General features: G+C 40.8%; 1 protein-coding gene across 3 annotated transcripts in view; it reads left to right on the top strand.

Moving 5' to 3' along the window:
- Positions 1-446: 446 nt before the first annotated feature.
- The window catches only part of TOP2B (DNA topoisomerase II beta), a 58,715-nt gene continuing 38,270 nt past the window's right edge, over positions 447-20,891 (top strand). The window contains exons 1-6 of one of the 3 annotated variants that reach the window (XM_042472130.1): positions 447-935; positions 14,382-14,552; positions 15,159-15,249; positions 18,120-18,183; positions 20,165-20,310; positions 20,639-20,736. In XM_042472130.1, coding sequence (XP_042328064.1) covers positions 831-935; positions 14,382-14,552; positions 15,159-15,249; positions 18,120-18,183; positions 20,165-20,310; positions 20,639-20,736 — 675 coding nt within the window. In that variant the 5' untranslated portion in view covers positions 447-830. The remainder of the gene's footprint in view (positions 936-14,381; positions 14,553-15,158; positions 15,250-18,119; positions 18,184-20,164; positions 20,311-20,638; positions 20,737-20,891) is intronic. The other 2 variants (XM_042472129.1, XM_042472128.1) reach the window with 2 other exon arrangements.

Raw genomic sequence — 20,891 nt, 5'->3', positions numbered from 1 at the left:
TGTGGCCCGACGAATGCCGCCTTTGAGAATGATAATTAAATAATCCGCGACGCATTGTGGGCCCTCAGGGGATGCTTTCTAGTCACCTTTTTCGGTCCCTTTATTGTCATAATCATTATTATTATCAATATTGTTATCAAATACATATCCACATATATAAATATACACCTAGACATATATATTCAGGTATGGTTTGTTTATTTATTTGTTTAGTTTTGTTGAAACAGCCCCTTTCCTCAGGCCTTTCCTAAGCATTTAAAAATTAAAACGCCTCAGGAGGCGAGGCCGGGAGGAGGAGGAGGAGGAGGCGCGTGAAGGGAGCCTGGGCGTGCGCGCGCCCGTGCATGTGCGCGCGCGTGCATTCGAGGAGAAAAAAGGGAGGGACGTACAGGACGTCGGCCTGCGCTCGCGCCGGACGAGCTCGCTCGCTCGCTCACGCGCATGCGCGCTTCTCCCACACAAGGCATCGGAGGCCGGGTCTGGAAGAAAAAAGAAGACGAAAGCCTCTCGTTGTGTCCATGGGCTCGCGCCTGGCGTCTATGTGCGGCGGGTGCGCGCGCGCGCTCAGGAAGAGGAGGGAGGGGGCACGCGCAGGGGCGCGCGCTGGGTGTCTGGGAGGAAAAAATACCCTTCTCTGAAGAAGAAGAAGAAGGAGCCTCCAACATCAGCCCCCTCCCAACCCCCCTCAAACCCTCACCTCCAAGAGGAAAGGAGGGAGGGTGGGTGGGTGAGAGGGAGGCAGGCAGAGAGGGCCTCCCTGGGCCTCCCCTTTCCTTTTTTAGCCTTTCATATTTATAACTATTTATACTGAGGAGAGGGAGGCCAGGAAGATGGCCAAATCTGGAGGAGGAGGAGGAGGAGGAGGCCCTGGAGGTGGTGGAGGAGCTGGAGGAGGAGGAGGAGGTGGAGGAGGCAGCGGGGGTCTCACCTGGGTGGTAAGTAGCCTGGCATTATCATTTCCTCTCTATGTGTATGCATATGTCTATCTATCTATATCTATCTATCTATCTATCTATCTATCTCTATGTGTCTTGCCTTCTTTGCCTTTGCTGCTGCTGCTGCTGCTTTACCAAAGCAGGCCTGGCCTGGAAGGAGAGGAGAGGAGGAAGGCCTCTTTCTCTCTCTCTCTTTCTGTGGATGATAATGGAGGAGAGGAGATGCTGCTGGGGATGGGATGGCGAAGAGGGAGGCATGTAGGGAAGGGAAGGTGCCTTCAGTGGCTAAGGGGCCTTGGTTTCTGCGGCCTGCACGGTTTTTGGTGTGTGTGTGTGTGTATGTATGTATGTGCCTTGGGAGTGAAATGGAGGCGTGAGGAAGCCCTTCAGCCAAAGGAGAAGCCTCCACGCCTGTTTCCCTTCAGAGAAAAAGAGAGAGAGACAAGGAGGTGACCCCCTTTCCATAGGTTTTTGTTGTGGGTTGCCCTGTGACTACGTGGCCATGTCCCAGAAGGGTTTATTCTGAAAAAACCCACACAAAAAAACTATAGATGCCAGCCATGAAAGCCTTTGACTTCAGATTCCCTTTCAGACACTCTGGATCAAGGGAAGTCATAGTGCCACTCTATTCTGCTCTGGTCAGGCCTCACCTGGAATATTGTGTCCAGTTCTGGGCACCACAATTCAAAAAGGACATTGAGAAACTGGAGCCATGTGTCCAAAGGAGGGTGACTAAAATGGTGAAGGGTCTGGAAATCATGCCCTATGAGGAACGCCTTTAGGGAGCTGGGGATGTTTAGCCTGGAGAAAAGAAGATTAAGAGGTGATATGATAGCTCTGTTCAAATATTTGAAGGGATGTCATATTGAGGAGGGAGCAAGCTTGTTTTCTGCTGCTCCAGAGAACAGAACAATGGATGCAAACTGCAGGAAAAGAGATTCCAGCTCAACATTAGGAAGAATTTCCCGACAGTAAGGGCTGTTTGACAGTGGAACACACTTCCTAGGAGTGTAGTGGAGTCTCCCTCCTTGGAGGTCTTTAAACAGAGGCTGGATGGCCATCTGTCAGGGATGCTTTGATTTGGATTTCCTGCATGGCAGAATGGGGTTGGATTGGATGGCCCTTGCGGTCTCTTCCAACTCTATGATTCTATGCTGCTGCTGTTGCTCCTGTCTGCCTTCAAGACGTTTCGGACTCAAAACTACAGATTCCAGGATTCCAGAGGATGGAGCTCTGATGTCAAAACTAGGCTTATTGAGCCCTGGGTCCAAAACGCACTGCAGAAATAATCCAGTTTGAGACTGCTTTAACTGCCCTGGCTCAAGGCTAGGGAATACTGGGAACTGTAGTGTTCTGAGACATTGCACCTTCTCTGTCAGGGAGCTCTGGTGCCACAACAAACTACGACTCCTGGGATTCCCTAGCACTAAGCAGTGAAAGTGGTCTCAAGCTGGATTATTTCCTCATGTGTTTTGGACCATGACTCTGAAGACAAGGTTCAATGAAGTTCAGGCCAAAGTCGTTCTTTGGCAGAAATAGCTAAGATCTTGTAAAAAACCAAATAAAAATAAAATACGAATTGCAAGATTGTATAAACTAGAGCTACAACACTTAATGGGGTGTCAAACTGGGACTGTGGAGACTATGGCTCAGTTCGCAGCTCAGTCCTAGAAACCCACTGGGTGACCTTGGGCAAGTCACACTCAGCTTCAGAGGGGAAGCAAAAGCAAACCCCACTCTCTCTGAACAAATCTTGCTGAGGACATTCCCCCTATAGTTTCACCTTTGTTGTTGTTGTGTGCCTTCCAAGCCACTTTCTAATTTATCTTGAGAGGCAAGATTTGTTCAGAGGAGGTTTGCCATTGCCATCCCCTGAAGCTGAGAGAGTGTGACTTGCCCATGGCTGAGCCTTTGAACCTTGGTTCAAAACACACTGCAGAAGTAATGCAGTATGAGGCCGCTTTAACTGCCCTGGCTCAAGGCTAGGGAATCCTGGGAATTGTAGTTTGTTGTGGCCCCAGAGAACTCTGACAGAGAAGGCTCAGTGTCTCACGAATTCTGGGAACTGGGGCCACAATAAACTACAATTCCCAGGATAAGGCGGTCTCAAGCCAGATTATTTTTGCAGTGCATTTTGGACCCTTGTCTCCAAAGTCATAGTCCAGCGCTCTCTAACCCCAGTTTTGACACCACTTTGGCTGCTGTGGCTTCTTCCTCTGGAATTCTGGGATTTGTAGCTGTTTCTGCCCAAGAATCTAGGGCAGAATCACAAAACCCCATGAAAGCCCCATAGATTTGCATTTTGTCCAGCTAAGTGTCACATTAAGATATAGATATCCTCTCCATCAGGGCCTTTTTATCAGTTTTATGCAAGCTAGTGTGCCTTTGTTTCCAGTGGGGTGTTTGTGGTTTTTAAGTCCATGCCAATGTCCTACAAGAAGGAGAAAGTGCAGGCTCTAGCTAGTAGGGAAGGGGGAGATAAGTGATCCTGAGCTGTAAGCAAAAAAGGGAGGCTGGGCATTAAGACATGCTGTTCATTGGAGAAAGGCTGCCTTTCCTTCTGTAAAGGCCCCAGGAGAGAGTAGAAAGTAGAATGGATACAGTTTCCCCAGCCAGTCACTAATTTACTTCTATCTCTGTCTCTGTTCTTCAGAGGGTTCAAACTAGGGTCACTTTCTTAATGTAACTCACAAGAACAGGCAATAGTAGCAAAGCAGCTTCTTCTTCTTGCCTAAGAGACTTCTGATGTTCTAGGGATCATATGCACTAATACACTATTCTTGATCTGGTGTGGTGCAGTGGTTTGAGAGTCGGACTACAACTGGAGACCCGGGTTCAAATCCTTGCTCAGGCTTAAAAACTCACTGGGTGATCTGGGACAAGTCACTCTCTCTCAGTCTTAGAGGATGGCAATGGCAAACCCCCTCTGAAGAAACCTGCCAAGAAAACCCTATGATAGGTTCGCCTTAGGGTCAGCATAGGTTAAAAAAATGACTTGGAGGCACACAACAACAACAACAACAACAACATTCTTCACATCATTTGGACTTTTATTCCTTGAATTCCAATTTTTAAAAAACAACAATTTTCCGTGTTAAAGAAAAGGTGTCTCCACCTTCCTTTTTCATTTGAAACTGAGAAAAGTGACAGATCGTTTAAGTATTCCAGGTTATACATTCATAAATAGTGGCAACCATGTTTTAAAAATGTGTGCTGCTTTGAAGGGATGGTTGACTATTCTTGTATTTCTTTTTGTGAATGTTCAGTTGACTTTTGCAAAAATTTAATCAGACAAGGTGTAAATGTCTTGGTCTGCTTTGTCAACTAGTAAACTCAACCATACACAGAATATAAATCTGTGGGTGGAAAATGCCTTGAACTTGCTGCTTCATATAGCAGTGTGCCCTATTTTCATAGGGGTAGTTCTTAAATCTTCCATTAAAACCAATACACTATAACGTGTCATTAATTTGGACTGGGGTACTCTGTGTTTCATTCTTAAGGTTATTGGGGGGGGGGGGGGTGAAAACATACAGGAGACCTGCAAGACTTGTGTTTACCTGTCCATTCCTCATGGGGTACATCTCCTGTTGCCGTGTGCCGCCAAATCATTTCCAACTTATGGTGACCCTATCATGGGGTTTTCTTGGCAAGATTTGTTCAGAGAAAGTTTGCCATTGCCTTCCCCTGAGGTTGAGAGAGTGTGACTTGCCCATGGTCACCCAGTGGGTTTTGTGGCTGAGCTGAGAATCGAACCCTGGACTCCATAGTCCTAGTTTGACACTACTTTAAGTGCTGTAGCTTTAGTTTATAGAATCCTGGAATTCGTATTTTTACAAGATCTTAGCTATTTCTGCCAAAGGTTGATGGCACCTCAGAAAACTACAAATCCCAGGATTCTGTAGGATGAGGCTATAGCAGTTAAAGATGTGTTAAACTGCATTATTTCTACAGTGTAGATGTACCCATAGTCTTCATTCATGAGCTTTTAGTAATAAATGGTGGTTGGCAGTGTGCCTTCAAATCGTTTCCAATTTAGGGTTGCCTTAGGGTCCGCCTTAGGGTCACCATTTCATGGGGTTTTCATGGCAAGATTTATTCCTAGTAGGTTTGACCTTGCTTCCTCTGAGACTGAGAGAGATTGACTTGCCCAAAGTCTCCAGGTGTGCTCCTGTGGCATTTAAACCCTGGTATCCAGAGTTGTAATCCAACATTCAGACCACTGCACTACATAAAGCCCTAACATAATTTACTTTCTAGTGTCTTTTGCTACAACTTTCCTCCTTATAGCCTCCCCACCTGAGTCCAGCAGAGGCTTTAATATTGAGTTCAGAATTATATTTCAGCTTCTGAAATATCACAATCATATATAAGGTAGATTTGTATATTTTGGAAACATGAGTACTTAATGTGCCATCTAGCTCTTGTTTTTTGTGAATATTCATTTGGATAACTGCATTCTTTCTAGATAATATAAGTATTATATTGATAATATTATATTATATAGATAATATAAAGAAATATTACGACTTACAGCAACCCCATGAATTTCATAGGGCTTTCTTAGACGGGATGGTAGTTTTGCTATTTTTTATGTTATTTATTAGAGTACTTATACCCTGCCCTTCAGCTCTAAAGGCTATCAGAGCAGCTTACAATTATTATTTTTAATTAGTGCTAGATCCATCCTCTGAAATAAAGCCTAAAGTATCTGGTATTCATTGGTGGTCTCCCATCCAAGTACTAAACAGAGCTGATCCTGGTTAGCTTCCAAGATCAGATAGAGTTTGGTGCGTTTAGGGTATTTAAACTGTGCAGAAATAATACATGGCTGCAGTTGAAAATAGTATACAAGTTTTCTTCTAAATTTTGAACCGTGGTTAAATTGTATAATATAGTGGTTATAGCTGACATTAGTTTTTTTCTGAATAAATTGTGAAAATTATATAATCAATGACACATGAGCTTTGCCTTAATGAGCACCATTTATTCAGTGGTTCTAACTCTAGTTAGGAGTAACAGTTGGATTTAATCCTGGGTAAATTGTTTCTTTTTATTAAGTTTCAACTAGAAAACAGTTGATTTCAGCACTGTTGACGCTGGTTGTGCATTTTACTTGATCATCCATATATCTAAGAGGGAAGTTCACCTTTATCATTTTCCATATCTTTACTGGAGTTGATATTTTCTTCATATGGAATGGATATTGGTTAGGGACGACTGAGGAAACTATGCATCTATAAGTACATACAGATCTTAAGTATAAAGGCCTAAAGCAATTGTTAATTCCCTTAGAGTAGACCTTTAGGCTCTGGAAGGGGGTGGGCGGCTGGTAGGTCAGCACCTGTGTATGTTTTATTGGTTAGGCTGGGTCTAGGCTGGAGGTGGGAACTCATGCTGTCCTGTAACTCCTAGCATTCCACAGCCTTGCCTATGTTGAATAGGGCTTTTGGGAGTTGCATTTCAACTATACCTGGAGGACCAGATTATTCCCACTCCTGAGTTAGGTCATAAACTTTTAACAGTTCAACAAATTTAGCTTTCTTAACAAAACTATTTTTCTTGGCCATAATAAATTACTTCAAGCTAGGAGACCTGTAGGCAAAAAGAATTTTAATTGTGCTTCCTATATGAGAACTATTTTTTTCCTACTCCCAAATTAAAAAAAATTATGCATAGCCCGCCACCAGTGTATTTTTTTTTTAAAAAAACATTTGTCATTTGCATTAAGTAATAAATATAGAGGTAGCAAATATTCATTTAGGCATGATTTGTGTGATTTGTTAACTGCCTTCGAGCCTATGGTGACCCTGTGGATGAGAAACTCCAAGTTCCCCTATCCTCCACTGCTCTGCTCAGGTCTTGCAGACTGGGGCCCATGGCCTGTCTGATTCAGTCCAGCCCTCTGGCATGCAATCATCCCCTCTTTCTACTACTCTCTACCTTTCCTAGCATCATTTGTCTTTTCTAATGAATATTTTTTCTCATTATGTGCCTGAAGTACGACAACCTCAATTTAGTCATCATGGCTTCCAGAGAGAGTTCAGGCTTGATCTGTTCTAGAACCCATTTGTTTGTCTTCTTGGCTCTCCATAGTATCAGTACTTTTCTCCAGCACCACATCTCAAATGGGTTTATTATCTTCTTGTCCACTTTCTTCACTGTCCAATCTACATGGTGATGGGGAATACCATGGCTTGGACAATTCTAGCGTTAGTGCTCAGCTGAATATCGTTGCACTTCAGGATCTTCTGTAGTTCTTTCATGACTGCCCTTTCTATTCCTGATTTCTTGAATCCAGTCTCTGTTCTAGTCAATGTTTGATCCAAGGTTCAGGAAATCTTTAACTATTTCTATTTCTTCATTATCTAGATTGAAGTTATGTAGATCCTCAATGGTCATTATGGCGGGTTACAGACTGCCCATTTGGGGCGGGATTTACCCGTCCCTTTCCCCGGAGTATCGGGGCCTCAGTGGCTAGAATGGCAGCCGCTGAGGCCCCGATCCGCTGCTTTCCGGGCTGCGGGGAAGCGGCAAAAGGCCGCTTCCCCGCAGCCTGGAAAGGGGTGTCCCTGGAGCTTCAAGCCCCAAGGACACCCCGCGGCGGCGGGGAGGAGGAGAAAGGGGCCTTTCTCCTTTGGTCCGCTGAGCGCAGCCGTCTGAAGGCTGTGCCCAGCGGACCAAACCAGGAAGGAGCTCTGAAACGGAGCTCCTTCCTGCTCCACGGAAAGGGCACATTATGCGCCCTGGCGCGGAGCGAAGACGTCACTTCCGCGCTGCCCCATATAGAGGCGGCGCGGTCGTGACGTCCTCATGCCGGTTGCTGTGTGGAACGGCCGCCGCCATTTTGTGCGCGCTCTGCACGCACAAAACGGCCCATTTGTAACGGGCCTATATTTCTTTCTTTTTGTTCAGCAGTAAGCCTGCCTTTGTACTTTCTTCTTTCATTTTCCTTAGTAATTGTTCCATGCTTATGATATTATCCGCTTGTAGTATGGTGTTCTCCTTGTTCTATGTCTAAAGCTGCTCTTCATATACAAGCCAAACAAGTGGGTGATAGAATGCCTTGGTTGCCCTCTTTGCCAACCTTGGTTGCCCTCTTTGCCAACTGGAAACCGTTATGTGTGCCTATTCCCTGTTCTAACAGCAGCCTCTGATCATGAGGACAGATTCAGGACTACCAAATGCAGTGGCACTCCCATTTGCTTAACACTATTTCATAGCTTTTCGTGATCTATGCAATCAAAGGCTTTGCTAAAGCACATGCTGATTTTCTTCTGGAATTCTTTGGTTAGCGCCATTATCCATTCTATTTTTGCTATGTGGTCACTAGTGCCTCTTCCCTTCTTGAACCCTGCTTGTACCTCTGGTATTTCTCTCTCCATATATGATTGGAGTCTATGCTGCAGAATTTTGCTTGCATGAGAAATGCTGTGGTCCCATAGTTACTGTTGTCTTTTGGGTCTCCTTCTTTGTGGATGTATATTGATAGTTTCAAATCTGTTGGCCACTGTTTTGTTTTCCATATTTGTTGGTATATTTTAGTTAAAATGAGTTGATTCTGTATTTGTGGATTTCTCTTATTTCAGCTTATACTCCATTGTCTAAAATTTGGGGTTCATCCTCATATGGTTCCTCATTCCACGTGTCATTCATTCTATCATCTCTTTTATATAGCTCTTCTGTGTATATCAAATCTGTTAAAAGTAGGGATTGTAGGTTTACCAACATCTGGTATTCATCTGTCAGATTTTTAAAAACTCATCAGACTATAAATTGCTTAGTATGAGGGGGATAAGTATAGTTAGAATTACTTCAAGCATGCTTTTTAAAGCCCATTTGATTTAAATACCAGATAACGAAAAGTTTAAAAACACTTTCAACTTAAAATATTATTTTAAAAGGAACAGAAAACAATAAACTAATACAGAAAACAGGGCAGAGGTACAAAGTTTCACCACATGATGTGCGGCTGCTGTGAGACAATGACTGGACACCAATCTAAGCATGCTCATATCCTAGTAAACACAGGATTTCTCTAAAGGAAATCTAACAATTTTAAAAATATATTGTTTTAGAACAAAGTTTGACTTTCTGACTTATGGCAACTCTCAGCCTCATAGGATGGCAATGGCAAACCTCCACTGAAGAAACTTGCCAAAAAACCCCATGATAGGTAGTCATAAATAGGAAACTACTAGAAGGCACAGCACAACAACAAAGGTGAAGGTACTGAGGGATGTTTTTGGTAAGATTTGTTCAGGGGAGGTTGCTCTTGCTTTCCTCTGAGGCTGAAAGAGTGTTACTTGCCCAAGGAGGCTTGCCAATGGGTTTACAGGGATGAATGTGTATTCTAACCCGGGTCTCCAGAGTCATAGTCCAATGCTCGAGCCACTACGCTGGCTTTCTAAAGCCTGGCTACATACTCATTAAGTATGAATTAAAGTCTCTCTGGTGTGTGGAGTTTGTTTTACCAAGTTTTTACAGATTACTTCTGTAGCCTGTAAACTTTTGAGTTAGAAGTTGTGCTCCTATAATGGTAGGTGTGCTGTGTAAATTAGAACTATAACTTTGGTTACATCCACACTGCAGAAGTAATCCAGTTTGACACCACTTTAACTTTCACAACCCAATGCTTGGGATACTGGGATTTGTAGTGTGTTGTGGCACCAGAGCTCTCCGACAGAGAAGGCCAAATGTCTCACAAAACTACAGTTCCTGGTTTTCCATAGCACTGAGCCATGACAGTCAAAGTGATGTCAAACTGCATTATTTCTGTAGTGCAAATGCAACCATTGTCATGACTACTATAACTAGTGGTTAACAACAATTTCATCTTTTCACATGGTTGGAAAGTTAGGAGAAGGAAAGTTGATGCTGCAGATCTGTTTTATTTATCTATTTATTTTTAAATATCTATGCCTTATTTTATTAGGGAGTGGGGCAGCTTCTAAGAAAAGCAAAAGATCTATTCCAATAAATAACTCGACACAACACTACTGAAAATGTGGCTTTTAAAAACTGAATTGGGACTTATGATTGTATACTCCCAAGAAGTAGATTTTACAGTCATAGGACAATTATAACCTGTCACATTTTTTTAGGTTCAGAGATCTAATTCTATGCATAACCAGTTCAACGGGTATGATTTTGTGTGCAGGTTCATGTAGAAAGAGTCGTTTCTTACAGTATTTAACTCCCAGGCCATAGTGAGCAGTTTTAATTAGGTTCCAGGAGTAACAGAATGCTAACACCAGTAACTGCAACACCTGTAGGGACATTCATGGTTTTTCTTGACTCTTTGATGGAATCACTCCTGACATCTTTATATTCCCTGAACTCATTTATTTTCAGAGATTATTTTCTAGGACACTTTAAAAATCATCATTTACAAAATGTGCATGAGTGTCAAATGGGGAAAGAGATGTTGGGAGAGAGCCTATCAAAGATTTTCAGATTTTTTCAGGCTATCTCAATACATAATAGCCTAAATACCCAAAGGCAACAGATCCTCCCTGATCATGGAAGCTAAGGAGAGTCAGCCATGGTTAGTTCTTGAATGGGAGACTGTCAAATGAATACTAGGTACAGTAGGCTAAGTTTCGGAGGAATGGACAGAGCCACCTCCGAGTAATCCTTGCCTAACAAAACTCAGTGAAATTAATGGGATCACTATAAGTTCAGAGGCAATTTATTTATTGATTTCTTGCACTTACTGTATATAATATATAAGTCTAGAAATTTTAGTTAAAAAATTGAACCCAGAAACCTGGGTCAACTTATCCATGGGTCAATGTATGTACTGTTCTTTAACTCTTATCAAAAAAAGGAACCATCTCCTGCTGAAAGCTTAATCCCTTCTCAGAGCACCTAAAAGAAGCATCAACCCCCTCTACTATCACATCTATCCAGCCTTTAGGATGAGCATAAACAATTATGCTTGTCAAAAAAAATAAGTTCTTTAGCATCCTTTTTTTGTTGTCGTTGTTGCTTTGTTACATGCTGCTAAGTCTTACCCTCGATTTATCCACAGGTCATATCAAAATCCATAATTTTGGTCCCAAAACCTGCCCTTGACTTATATATGAGGTCAACTTATAGTTGAGTGTATATGGTATATCTTACCTTTCTCCCAAAATGAAATCCAAGGAGGCTTGAAGGCACATACACAAAAACGCTAATATTAATGCAAAAATGGTCGAAGAGGTCTCACTTTCCAGTTCTGCTGGTTTGTTGGTGTTATGCTACGAAAGGTAGAGGAAAGTAGAAAGAGTGGAAGGATGGACTCTGTTAAGGAGGTCACAGGTGTGACTTTGCAGGAACTAAGCAGAGCAGTGAAGAACAGTGAGTCTTGGAGATGCCTCATCCACAGGGTCACCATTGGTTGAGATTGACTTGAGGGCGGTTAACAATAATAACAAAGTATTTCACACCACCTACAGTTTCTGTCTCATCTTCAAGAGAAGCCCCTACATAGAATGCATAATGGTAATTAGATACAGAAAATTATAGCAACATGGACCTAATATGGAGGCAGTCACATATTAGATTGTATTTAGTAAAAGTTGCTTCTGCCGCTTGCTTTTCAGGTAGCAGGTTCTGGCTATGTATATATTCTGACAAAGAGATCCTTAATGTGTAGTGTACTATATTATGATCTAGAATTATAATTGCACCACTGTGGGTAGCTTTAGCAAGTAGGCATGTTTTACAGCATTGTGGGTAGCTTTGTGATCCTCAGCTTTTTTTTTTCCTCCTTGGGAGAAAAGAGGGGTTGTTTTTATCTTCTCTGCCTAAAAGAAACATTTTTTATTTATATACAAGTCTCCTAGCTTCAAGTATTTCGGGAAAATTCCACCAAATTATTCTAAGAAAGCATGAACATAGTTTGTAATAACCTGGTTTTGTTTTGTGTTTTCTTTTTATTGCAGTCTTAAAATGGCAACAATTAAGACTATGTAAATAATGCAGTCATAGTGCAAGAGTATGAAATATGAAAATAAATTTTTTATTATTTATTATTATTAAAATCCAAATACTATGTTCCAAGATATTGTTCTAATATTCTAGCATGGCATAGTGCTTTGGGCGTTCAACTTGATTACTGTAACGTCCTCCTGGCTGGGCTTCCTCTTTCTCACCTCCGTCCTTTAATCTCTGTCCAGCATTCAGCTGCACGCATTATCACTTCCACCCACCGCTCTGACCACATCTCTCCTGTGTTGGCTTCCCTTCACTGGCTCCCTCTCCCTTTCCGCATTCAGTATAAGCTCCTGCTGTCGACATTCAAAGCCCTCCATGGACTGGCCCCTCCTTACTTATCAGACCTTCTTTCTCCTCACCTTCCCACCAGGGCCCTCCGTTCTGGTAGTCAAGGGTTCCTGTCTCAGCCCAGGATTTCCTCTGCCCCATCCCGGATTCGCCCCTTTTCACTTGCTGCCCCTCACTCCTGGAACCTTCTTCCTCCACAAGCAAGAGCCATCACTTCTTTAACCAGCTTCAAAACGGAGCTGAAAACCATCCTATTCAGAGAAGCCTTCCCAGGCATCGCATAATTGTCGCTTACTATCTGATGTTCTGTTGTTGGCTGTTTATCGATCCATTTCCTGTATTCCTATGTACTGTATATGTATTATCCTACTTGTGATTATGTATTTTCCCTGGATAATGATTAACCATCCATTATGAAGCCTTGCCCTCCCTCCAGTCCATCTGCCTTGGTCCAGGCCTCGGAGGTTGAGAGGAACTGCTGGACCTCTTACCCTTTCTCGTCACCACTCCCTTCTCCTTCTGTATCATGTCTTTTTTAGATTGTAAGCCTGAGGGCAGGGAACCGTCTAACTAAAAAGATTGCATGTACAGCGCTGTGTAAATTTACAGCGCTTCATAAATAAAGGTTAATAATAATAATAATAATAACTAGGACTCTGGAGACTAGGGTTTGAATCATGGTTTGGCCATGTAAACCCACTGGGTGACCTTGTGCAAGTCACACTCTCTCAGCCTCAGAGGATGGTAATGACAACCCCCCTCTGAAGAACCTTGCCTAGAAAACTCCTTGGTAGGTTTGCCTGAGGCTTGCCATAAGTTGGAAATTACTTGAAGGCACAGAACAACAATCCCCATTTTTCACAATGTTACATTCTAAAAACATCATTAATAATTACCATCTAGCCTTCAAATTTCTCAATTTTATCTGCCTTCCAGAATCTTATATAAATCACTTTCATTATTTTCACACTTTCCTAGATCTTATAAAGCTGTTAATTGATTTCTAGGATCTTATTACTATTTCAGTATCTTAAAATTGTTTTTATGTGTTCTGTTATTAATCTTCTTATTGATATAGTTGAGAACAGAGGTTGGGGACTCAAGAATCACACAACCAATGATTTTAAGCATTTGTTTATTGAGTAGCAGCCTTATCTGTTCAGATCTAATTCAGAACTAAGGTCAAACCACAGTTTGACACTACTTGAATGAGCCTTTAGGGAACCTAATATTTATGTGCTTTGTCTTTCCTGAGTGGGGTGTACTGTATAAAACTCATGTATAAATCTAGAAATTTTAGTCAAAAAATTGACCTCCAAACCTGAGCCAACTTATCCATGGGTCAATGTAGGTACTGTACTTTAATTCTTATTTGAAAAAAGGAACCATTCCCTGGTGAAAGACAAGAGTGTCATCTGTCCTGGAAGCACTGTGCCGCCTCTATTCTCTCATCCATCCAGCTTTAGTCTGATCACAGTTATGTCTGCTGGAATTTTCTTTGGCATTGTTCTCTTTTCTTTTATCCTTTAGAAAATTTGTTACATGCCTCTAAGTTTTACCCTCAACTTATCCCTGGGTCACATCAAAATCCATCATTTTGGCCCCCAACTCTGCCTTTGACGTATACATGAGGTTGACTTATAGTTGAGTCTATACAATAATTCTTTTTATTTTTATCATTATTTTTTTATGGTGAACTTATGGTTGGTGTTTGGGGGCAAACAACAAATGTTGGTTGCTACAAAGTGGGAAGCTTCAGTGAAAGTAAGCTAAAGGAGCCTTAATGCTCATTGATATACTGTCAAACTGTGTCTTGGTGCCACTTTGAACCAGCTTTCAAAAGAAACCTTCAACATTTCTATCATGGTATGGAGAATTCATGTATTTTATAAGAAGAAACTGAGAGCAAGTCCTAAAGGTATCCAAGTAGGTGATTGTGCTGATTAGTCCACAGATTATTAAAAAAACAACCACTCAATAGTATTAGGACATGTCTAAAAAGCATAGAAAAGGTTCTTCTTAGGCTTGTGTCTTAAATAAGCCGGAATAGTGTAAAGATTGCTACTTTCCAAAGTTTTTGGACAAGGCAGAAGATGACAGATATTATTTCTGGGCTTGTTTACATTTGTAGAAAGAGTCAATGTAGTTTAGTTATCTTTCGTCTTTTTATTTCAGACACTGTTTGATAATCAGAACAATGCAGCAAAAAAAGAAGACCCTGAACACACAAATAAAAATGATTCAAAGAAGATGTCTGTTGAGAGAGTTTATCAGAAAAAGACTCAACTTGAGCACATACTTCTCCGTCCTGACACATACATTGGTTCGGTGGAACCTGTAACTCAGGTAATTTCCATTGTTCTCTTTATTAAATGGACATTATTGTCTCTATTGTCATAAGCAAAGTTTGCTGATGTGGAGTCTTTAATACAGTGTGGCCTGGTGAATACGGTGTTAAACTGAGACTTGGGAGATTCTGGTTCAAATCTCTGATAAACCTTAGTCTGGTCAATGTTTCTCTCAACCTGACCTTAAACCTCTCATAGGATTGTGAGGATAAAATGAAGAGCCATGTGTCTTGATATCCTTAGAGAAAAGGCCAAACATAAATGGAACAAATAAATAAATACTCCCAGATAATGGTGTGAAAGTGTATTTGTGTGATCCATATATACAATAGGGTGGCTCCATGGGAGGGTCCATATATTGGACTGCAATTCCTGTCAATTCCAGCCACCATGGCTAATGGCCAGGGATGGTGGAAGTTCTAGTTCAAATACATCTGAATAGGTTTACAATTCCCACCTCTGGTATTAAACAAAACAAAAAATACTAGACAAATAATCAGTGCTGGGGATTAAAAATAAGTATGCTTTATGGAATGTTTAAATAGCAACTAGAAATTTTTCTTTTAAATTAATTCAAGTAAATCTCTGTTTTCTTTACATCTAGTTGATGTGGGTGTTTGATGAAGATGTAGGAATGAATTGTAGAGAGATTACCTTTGTTCCCGGCTTATACAAGATCTTTGATGAAATTCTTGGTAAGTGTTACTAACAGCTCTCTGCTTTTGCAGAGTGCTTAGAAATGAAAAAGCTATAAAGTGTAGGACTGATGCAGACATAATGTAGCCAATCATTAACCATGATGAACAATTGGAAATAAGATATGGTGTTATGTTTCTTCTTTTCAGTTTTGCACTTTCGCTGTGAATTCCTTCTTCCAGTGCTCTCAGCTGTAGTTTGCAGTTATGTCTGTACCAAACTGCAGCTGAGAATAGTGGAAGAAGGAATTCACTGATAATTATAATTTTATGAGATATCTGTCAGAGAGCTGTGGTACCACAACAAACTACAAATCCCAGGATTTCATAGCATTGAGTCATGGTGATTAAAATGATGTCAAACTGGATTATTTCTGCAGTATGGATGTAGCTTCAGTCTTTCCCCAAGTATTGATTATTTTGTCTTTATTTAGTTCAAAATGATATATAATTGGTTTATGTCACTGATCTTTTAGAGCTTGAATAGAAGTTCAATGATTAGGGAAGCTGGAATTTATATTGTCAGATGTAGGCTTGGGGTAGGGCAGATAGTGAAGTATATATTGTGTGAAATGTCATGTCCAACATAAGTCTTTGTATGCTTGTAATTCCATTAAGATTCACTGTGGAGGCTGCAGTCCTATATATGCTTAACTGTGATTAAGTCCTGTTGAACTCATTGAGGCTCTCTTCTGAGAGCTATGTGAAAGACTGCATGGCACAGGACAGAGTGAAGGAACCTGTTTGGGAGAGAAGAAGGCAGGTGAAAGGGAAGAAACTCTACCTTTAAAAGCTTATTTTAAACAATGATTTTCATTTAGTGCTTATTTTGCTAGGATTTCTCATTCTAGAGTACAACTTCAAAATTAAACAGACAGGATTTTTTTTCTGGAAGAAAGGCAGCATAGAAATTAAATAAGTAAATAGAAATACAATTTTAAATGACCTAAAAATAACAGTTTTAACTACTGTCTAATAGGGGTTGAACTCACATATCTGTTACACTGCATTGGAATTCAGGTTGTTGAAATGTTTGTTCATTAGTTACCACTTGCCTAGTACATTGAGGGACTGTCAAGACATTCTTGGCACTATATCTTTAAGACAGGGGCAGACAGAGTGTGACACCCATTGATGTGTTTCTGGCCCTTGTTATCTTCAGAATTCTCACGCTGACCCCTTTCTGATCAAAAGAAGAAAAAGAGAGTGAATTGCTCCTTCTGAAAGTATTCAGGTGCAACAATTTACTTTTTAAATAGGTTATAATACCTCCCTGGAATGCCTAACATCAGAAAATACCAATGTTTTGAGAACCAGAAGTAGACTTCAGGTTGCTTTGGTATTTTGTTTTTTCCTGTAGTTTATGAAGTCCATGGAGAGGCGTAAAAGTGGCCTGAGAGCCCACAGTTGCCAACAGTCCTTTAAGAGTAGAAAGGCAAAGAGAGAGATGTGAAGGCCCAGAAATAAATTAGGAAAAAACACATTTTTTCAATTTCTCCCCCTGAATCATGCAAAAATAAAACATTTCATAATTGATTTTCTTCCTTTTTTCAATTTTTGAAGAAGTTTGGATATTGTATTAATGTATATGTTAAGGCCGTGATCTTAATGACAATAACTGACCCTTTTTTGGCCAAAAAGGAAAAAAGAAGAACTAGAAGAGGTGTGCTATGTGGGTCCTATATTGGCAGTAAGGCAGGACATACATTAAATACAGTTGACTCTTCACATTTGTGGCTTTAATTTTTGCAGCTTTCATTATTTAAAGATTTGATTAATAGGTTCTCTTTAGGAATCTCAGTCTAGATCCTCCAGCACAATTCTGCCAGAAGATGACCATAGAGTCACACTGGAAGAGCTAGAGATCCCTACAGAAAATATTTCTCTAGGCATTTTAGGTCATCCAGTGCAACTCTATGAGGGCCTCTCCTGGATGATGCCCATAGAGATGTGCTGGAGGTCCTAGAGTAAACAAACAGTAATTTCTTTAATTTTTGTTTTTTTCCCCACTTTCACAGGGGTTCTGCACCCCTAAACGCAAATGTGGGGGGCCCCACTGTAATTGCAAATTTTGTGTCTAATCTTTTGGCCAATAAACAGGACCATTAGAACTTTGTCCAATTTTTGTCTGTGCCTGCATACATGAAAGCATCTTGCATGACAGGAGGAGTCACTGATTTGTTTTGCAGATTTGTGACTTCCAGAATTGTCAGAAATCAAGGACAGGGTTTTACTCATTCACCTGTGTGAATGACTTGATACACTATGGTATTCTTGATATGTGCATACTTACAAAAAGAGTAAACATTTTGGAAAGAATGGTACAAACATAATATACTGTATCCATTAGTTTGAATTTTATCAGGAAAAAATAGAGAAGCTAACAAACCATGACAATTAGATTAATTAGCATTGAATTCTACAATCAGCTCTCCATATCCATGGATTTTTTTGTCCATAGAGTTGAGCATCTACAACTTGAAAGTATTTTTAAAAATATGTACATTCCAAAAACAGCCACCACCTGATTTTGCCATTTTATAGAAGCAATACCACTATGCCATTGTATATAATGGGATTTGAGCATCCATGGATTTTGATATCTATGGGGGGTTCTAGAACCAAAGCTCAGTGGATATAAAAGGCTCACTGTAGTCAGAAGAAATAAACAATGATGCAGATATAAATAATATACTAGAAAACGGGCTAGCAGGTTTTGTTTCAGAATGACTCTGTGGTGTATTGAAGTTACTCAAAGGTGTTGTATGAACTGCATGGAAGTATGCAGTGCTTAGCTTAGCTGAAGTCTTTTTTGAATATGTTGTGGATGATGTAGTTACTGACACTGAGAAGTGTTAATTTATTTCTAGTAAATGCAGCTGATAACAAGCAGAGAGATAAGAATATGACCTGCATTAAAATATCAATTGATCCGTAAGTGTTTGTTGATTTATCTTTCTTAAAATCTTGCTGGCAAATAGTATGATTTCTTGCAATCCAGTGTATTAATTTCTGCTTCCAAAATCTGACTGACATTATTTAGAGTTTGGGGGAAGGCAGTGTGTAAAAGATAGAGTGGAAGAAGAGTTGTGTCTTCTAACAAGACAAAGGGCCAAAACAAATGGCTTGGTTAAGCTAGCTTCAGGCTAGCTTGGGAGCGTGGTGTTTAGATATGCCACACCCCTAAGCTGGAAGAAAGCCGCACCAGCGATTACACACCAACCAGCTTCTACCCAGCTGAATGGTGTGGTTAGCTCTAGAGGCAACGGGGTGGCTTTTTTCTACCCCCAAATAGGAGAGGGTTTTTTCCACTCCTATTTGGGATGGAAGCTGGCTGGATTGTGGTCTGTGGCATGCAGTCTGTTTTGTCCCAAACAGAATTGAGCATATAGGGAGGTATAGTGGGATGGTTTTTTAAAAATATGTTGGTTGCAATATATTTGTTAATATGAATGTGATATCAAATCAAATTTGTACAGTTTGCCCTCGGCATATGTGCCCTTGCTGTATGCAGCTTCAAGCTTATGCGGTTGGTGAGTGGCAAGGAACAAAATGGTGCATGCACTGGAAATGTGTGCGCGCTGCAGTGCGTGGGAATGGGACTCCAGCATACATGACATTTGCCTTACGTGGAGGGGGTGTGTCCAGAACGTATTCCCCCCCATGTATAGCAAGGGCCGACTGTATTGATTGCATTGACTACTCAAGATATACAGTCACCCCTCCTTTCTCGCAGACTTGAGGTCCGCGGTCTTGAATATTCACAGAAGGGCAACTTACTATCAATGGGGCACACCCCTGTGGCACGCACCCTATTCAAGCTTATGGGGCTTTTGAATATGGGCGAATCTCAATTTTTGCCTGGGGGGAGGGTCCAGAACAGATCTCCCGGGAAAACGAAGGGCCGAATGTAGTGGTTTTTTACTTGTACAAACTGATGATTCTTTTTGAAGTGTGAATGCTGTCCATGTGAAACCTCTCTGAAACAGTTGGATCAAAAGTTGCCTCCGCTAGCAGAAAGCCATTTCTGTTAATGGAAGGATCATTTCTGACCTTGTCAAAGAGTGCTTCTTGAAAAAAGTAATCTCCAAATCCAGAACACTTTCTCCATTTGTGTTAACTGTTGTGTAACAATGTGCATACATTCATTTTCAACATTCCTTTGTGGAGACCCTCATCAGTTTATACACCTACGGCTTGTATTTTCTTTATTTATGGTTTTATAGTTCATCCATATAAGACACTTTTTTTATAGTGGAAGACTAGGATACATGGTGGCACTGCATGAGAAGAAGTTAAGGAACAGTTCCTTTTCTCTGTAGAGTGTGGGTATCCTCATTCTTCATTCAGAGTAAAAGGTCTAACTTGGCATACAGCGGCGGCACAGCTGTATAGCAGCCGTTTGGCACTGCACCATGTGGACGCAGTACCAGAAGTGTGTCATGCTGGCGCGCTCCGTTTGGAGTCCTTGCGGCATCAGGGTGCCCTAGGAGGGTGGAGTCAGGCATGTGTCATCAGGATGCTGCACCCTGTCTCTGCCCCCAGGCTGGCCTTGCGGGATGGTCTGTACAGGCCCTAAGTCCTGGGGGAATCTAATTTAGGTTATTAGGATTTGGAGGAACTCTACATACATGTTTGGGGTATTAGTATCAGCAGCCACCCTACCCCCCGAATAAGCAGTAGTGGGTGTAGCAATCTGTCATGTAGTCTTGGCTCTCAAACTGAAGCCTTAAATACATAATTGCCCCAGACATAACAACCACAAAATGCAGTGAAAACACAGGAAAAATGATTCTGAGGAATCCCAAGGTTCCTTGGCACACTATGAAAACCTCTATCTTGGACGATTGTTGATATCTAATTTAAAACTGCTGTGGGTTTTTAAAAACAAGATATTTGTTATCTATATTTTCAGTGAATCAAATATTATAAGTATCTGGAATAATGGAAAAGGTATTCCAGTTGTGGAACACAAGGTGGAAAAGATGTATGTTCCTGCCTTAATCTTTGGGCAGCTGTTAACTTCCAGCAATTATGATGATGATGAGAAAAAAGTAACAGGTAAAAGAATGCAATTTTTTTTGTTCAAAACAAGTTAAATGAATAATAGTAAATAGTAATGACCATTTTCTCATGTTCATTGTTAGGTTTAGAGCTGAGAGGTCTGGGTAGGTAATCAAGTATATGCAAGATTGAATATCATGTCCCTGTAAAAACAAGTTTTTAAATCATTGCCTATTCCTTTGTTAATATATGTGTGTATACTCACAGGAGTTCCTGGTTCACAATTTGTATTATGTACTTATATGTCAGTATATTACACTGAAGTTTTCAGTATGATAAACAGAACTTTGAGATAAAATGTTTTTGTAAACATCATCTTTTTTAGGTGGTCGTAATGGCTATGGTGCAAAACTTTGTAATATATTCAGTACAAAATTTACAGTTGAAACTGCTTGCAAAGAATACAAACACAGTTTTAAACAGGTATGCATGTTTCCAGTAATACTTTTGCAACTGTTTTGTTTGAGAAAAGGAATTTTTCAAAAACATTTTATAATCGAACCAATATATTCACTGTGAGAATGTTATGTTGTGAGATGACATATTTGGTATGTATGTAGCTTAAGGATATTGGTCTT

Source organism: Sceloporus undulatus, chromosome 6 (genome assembly GCF_019175285.1).
Source record: "Sceloporus undulatus isolate JIND9_A2432 ecotype Alabama chromosome 6, SceUnd_v1.1, whole genome shotgun sequence".
In the NCBI taxonomy this organism is placed as follows: Eukaryota; Metazoa; Chordata; class Lepidosauria; order Squamata; family Phrynosomatidae; genus Sceloporus; species Sceloporus undulatus.
The sequence above is the reverse complement of the archived record's forward strand: the minus strand, read 5'-3'. Positions and strand labels throughout refer to the sequence as shown.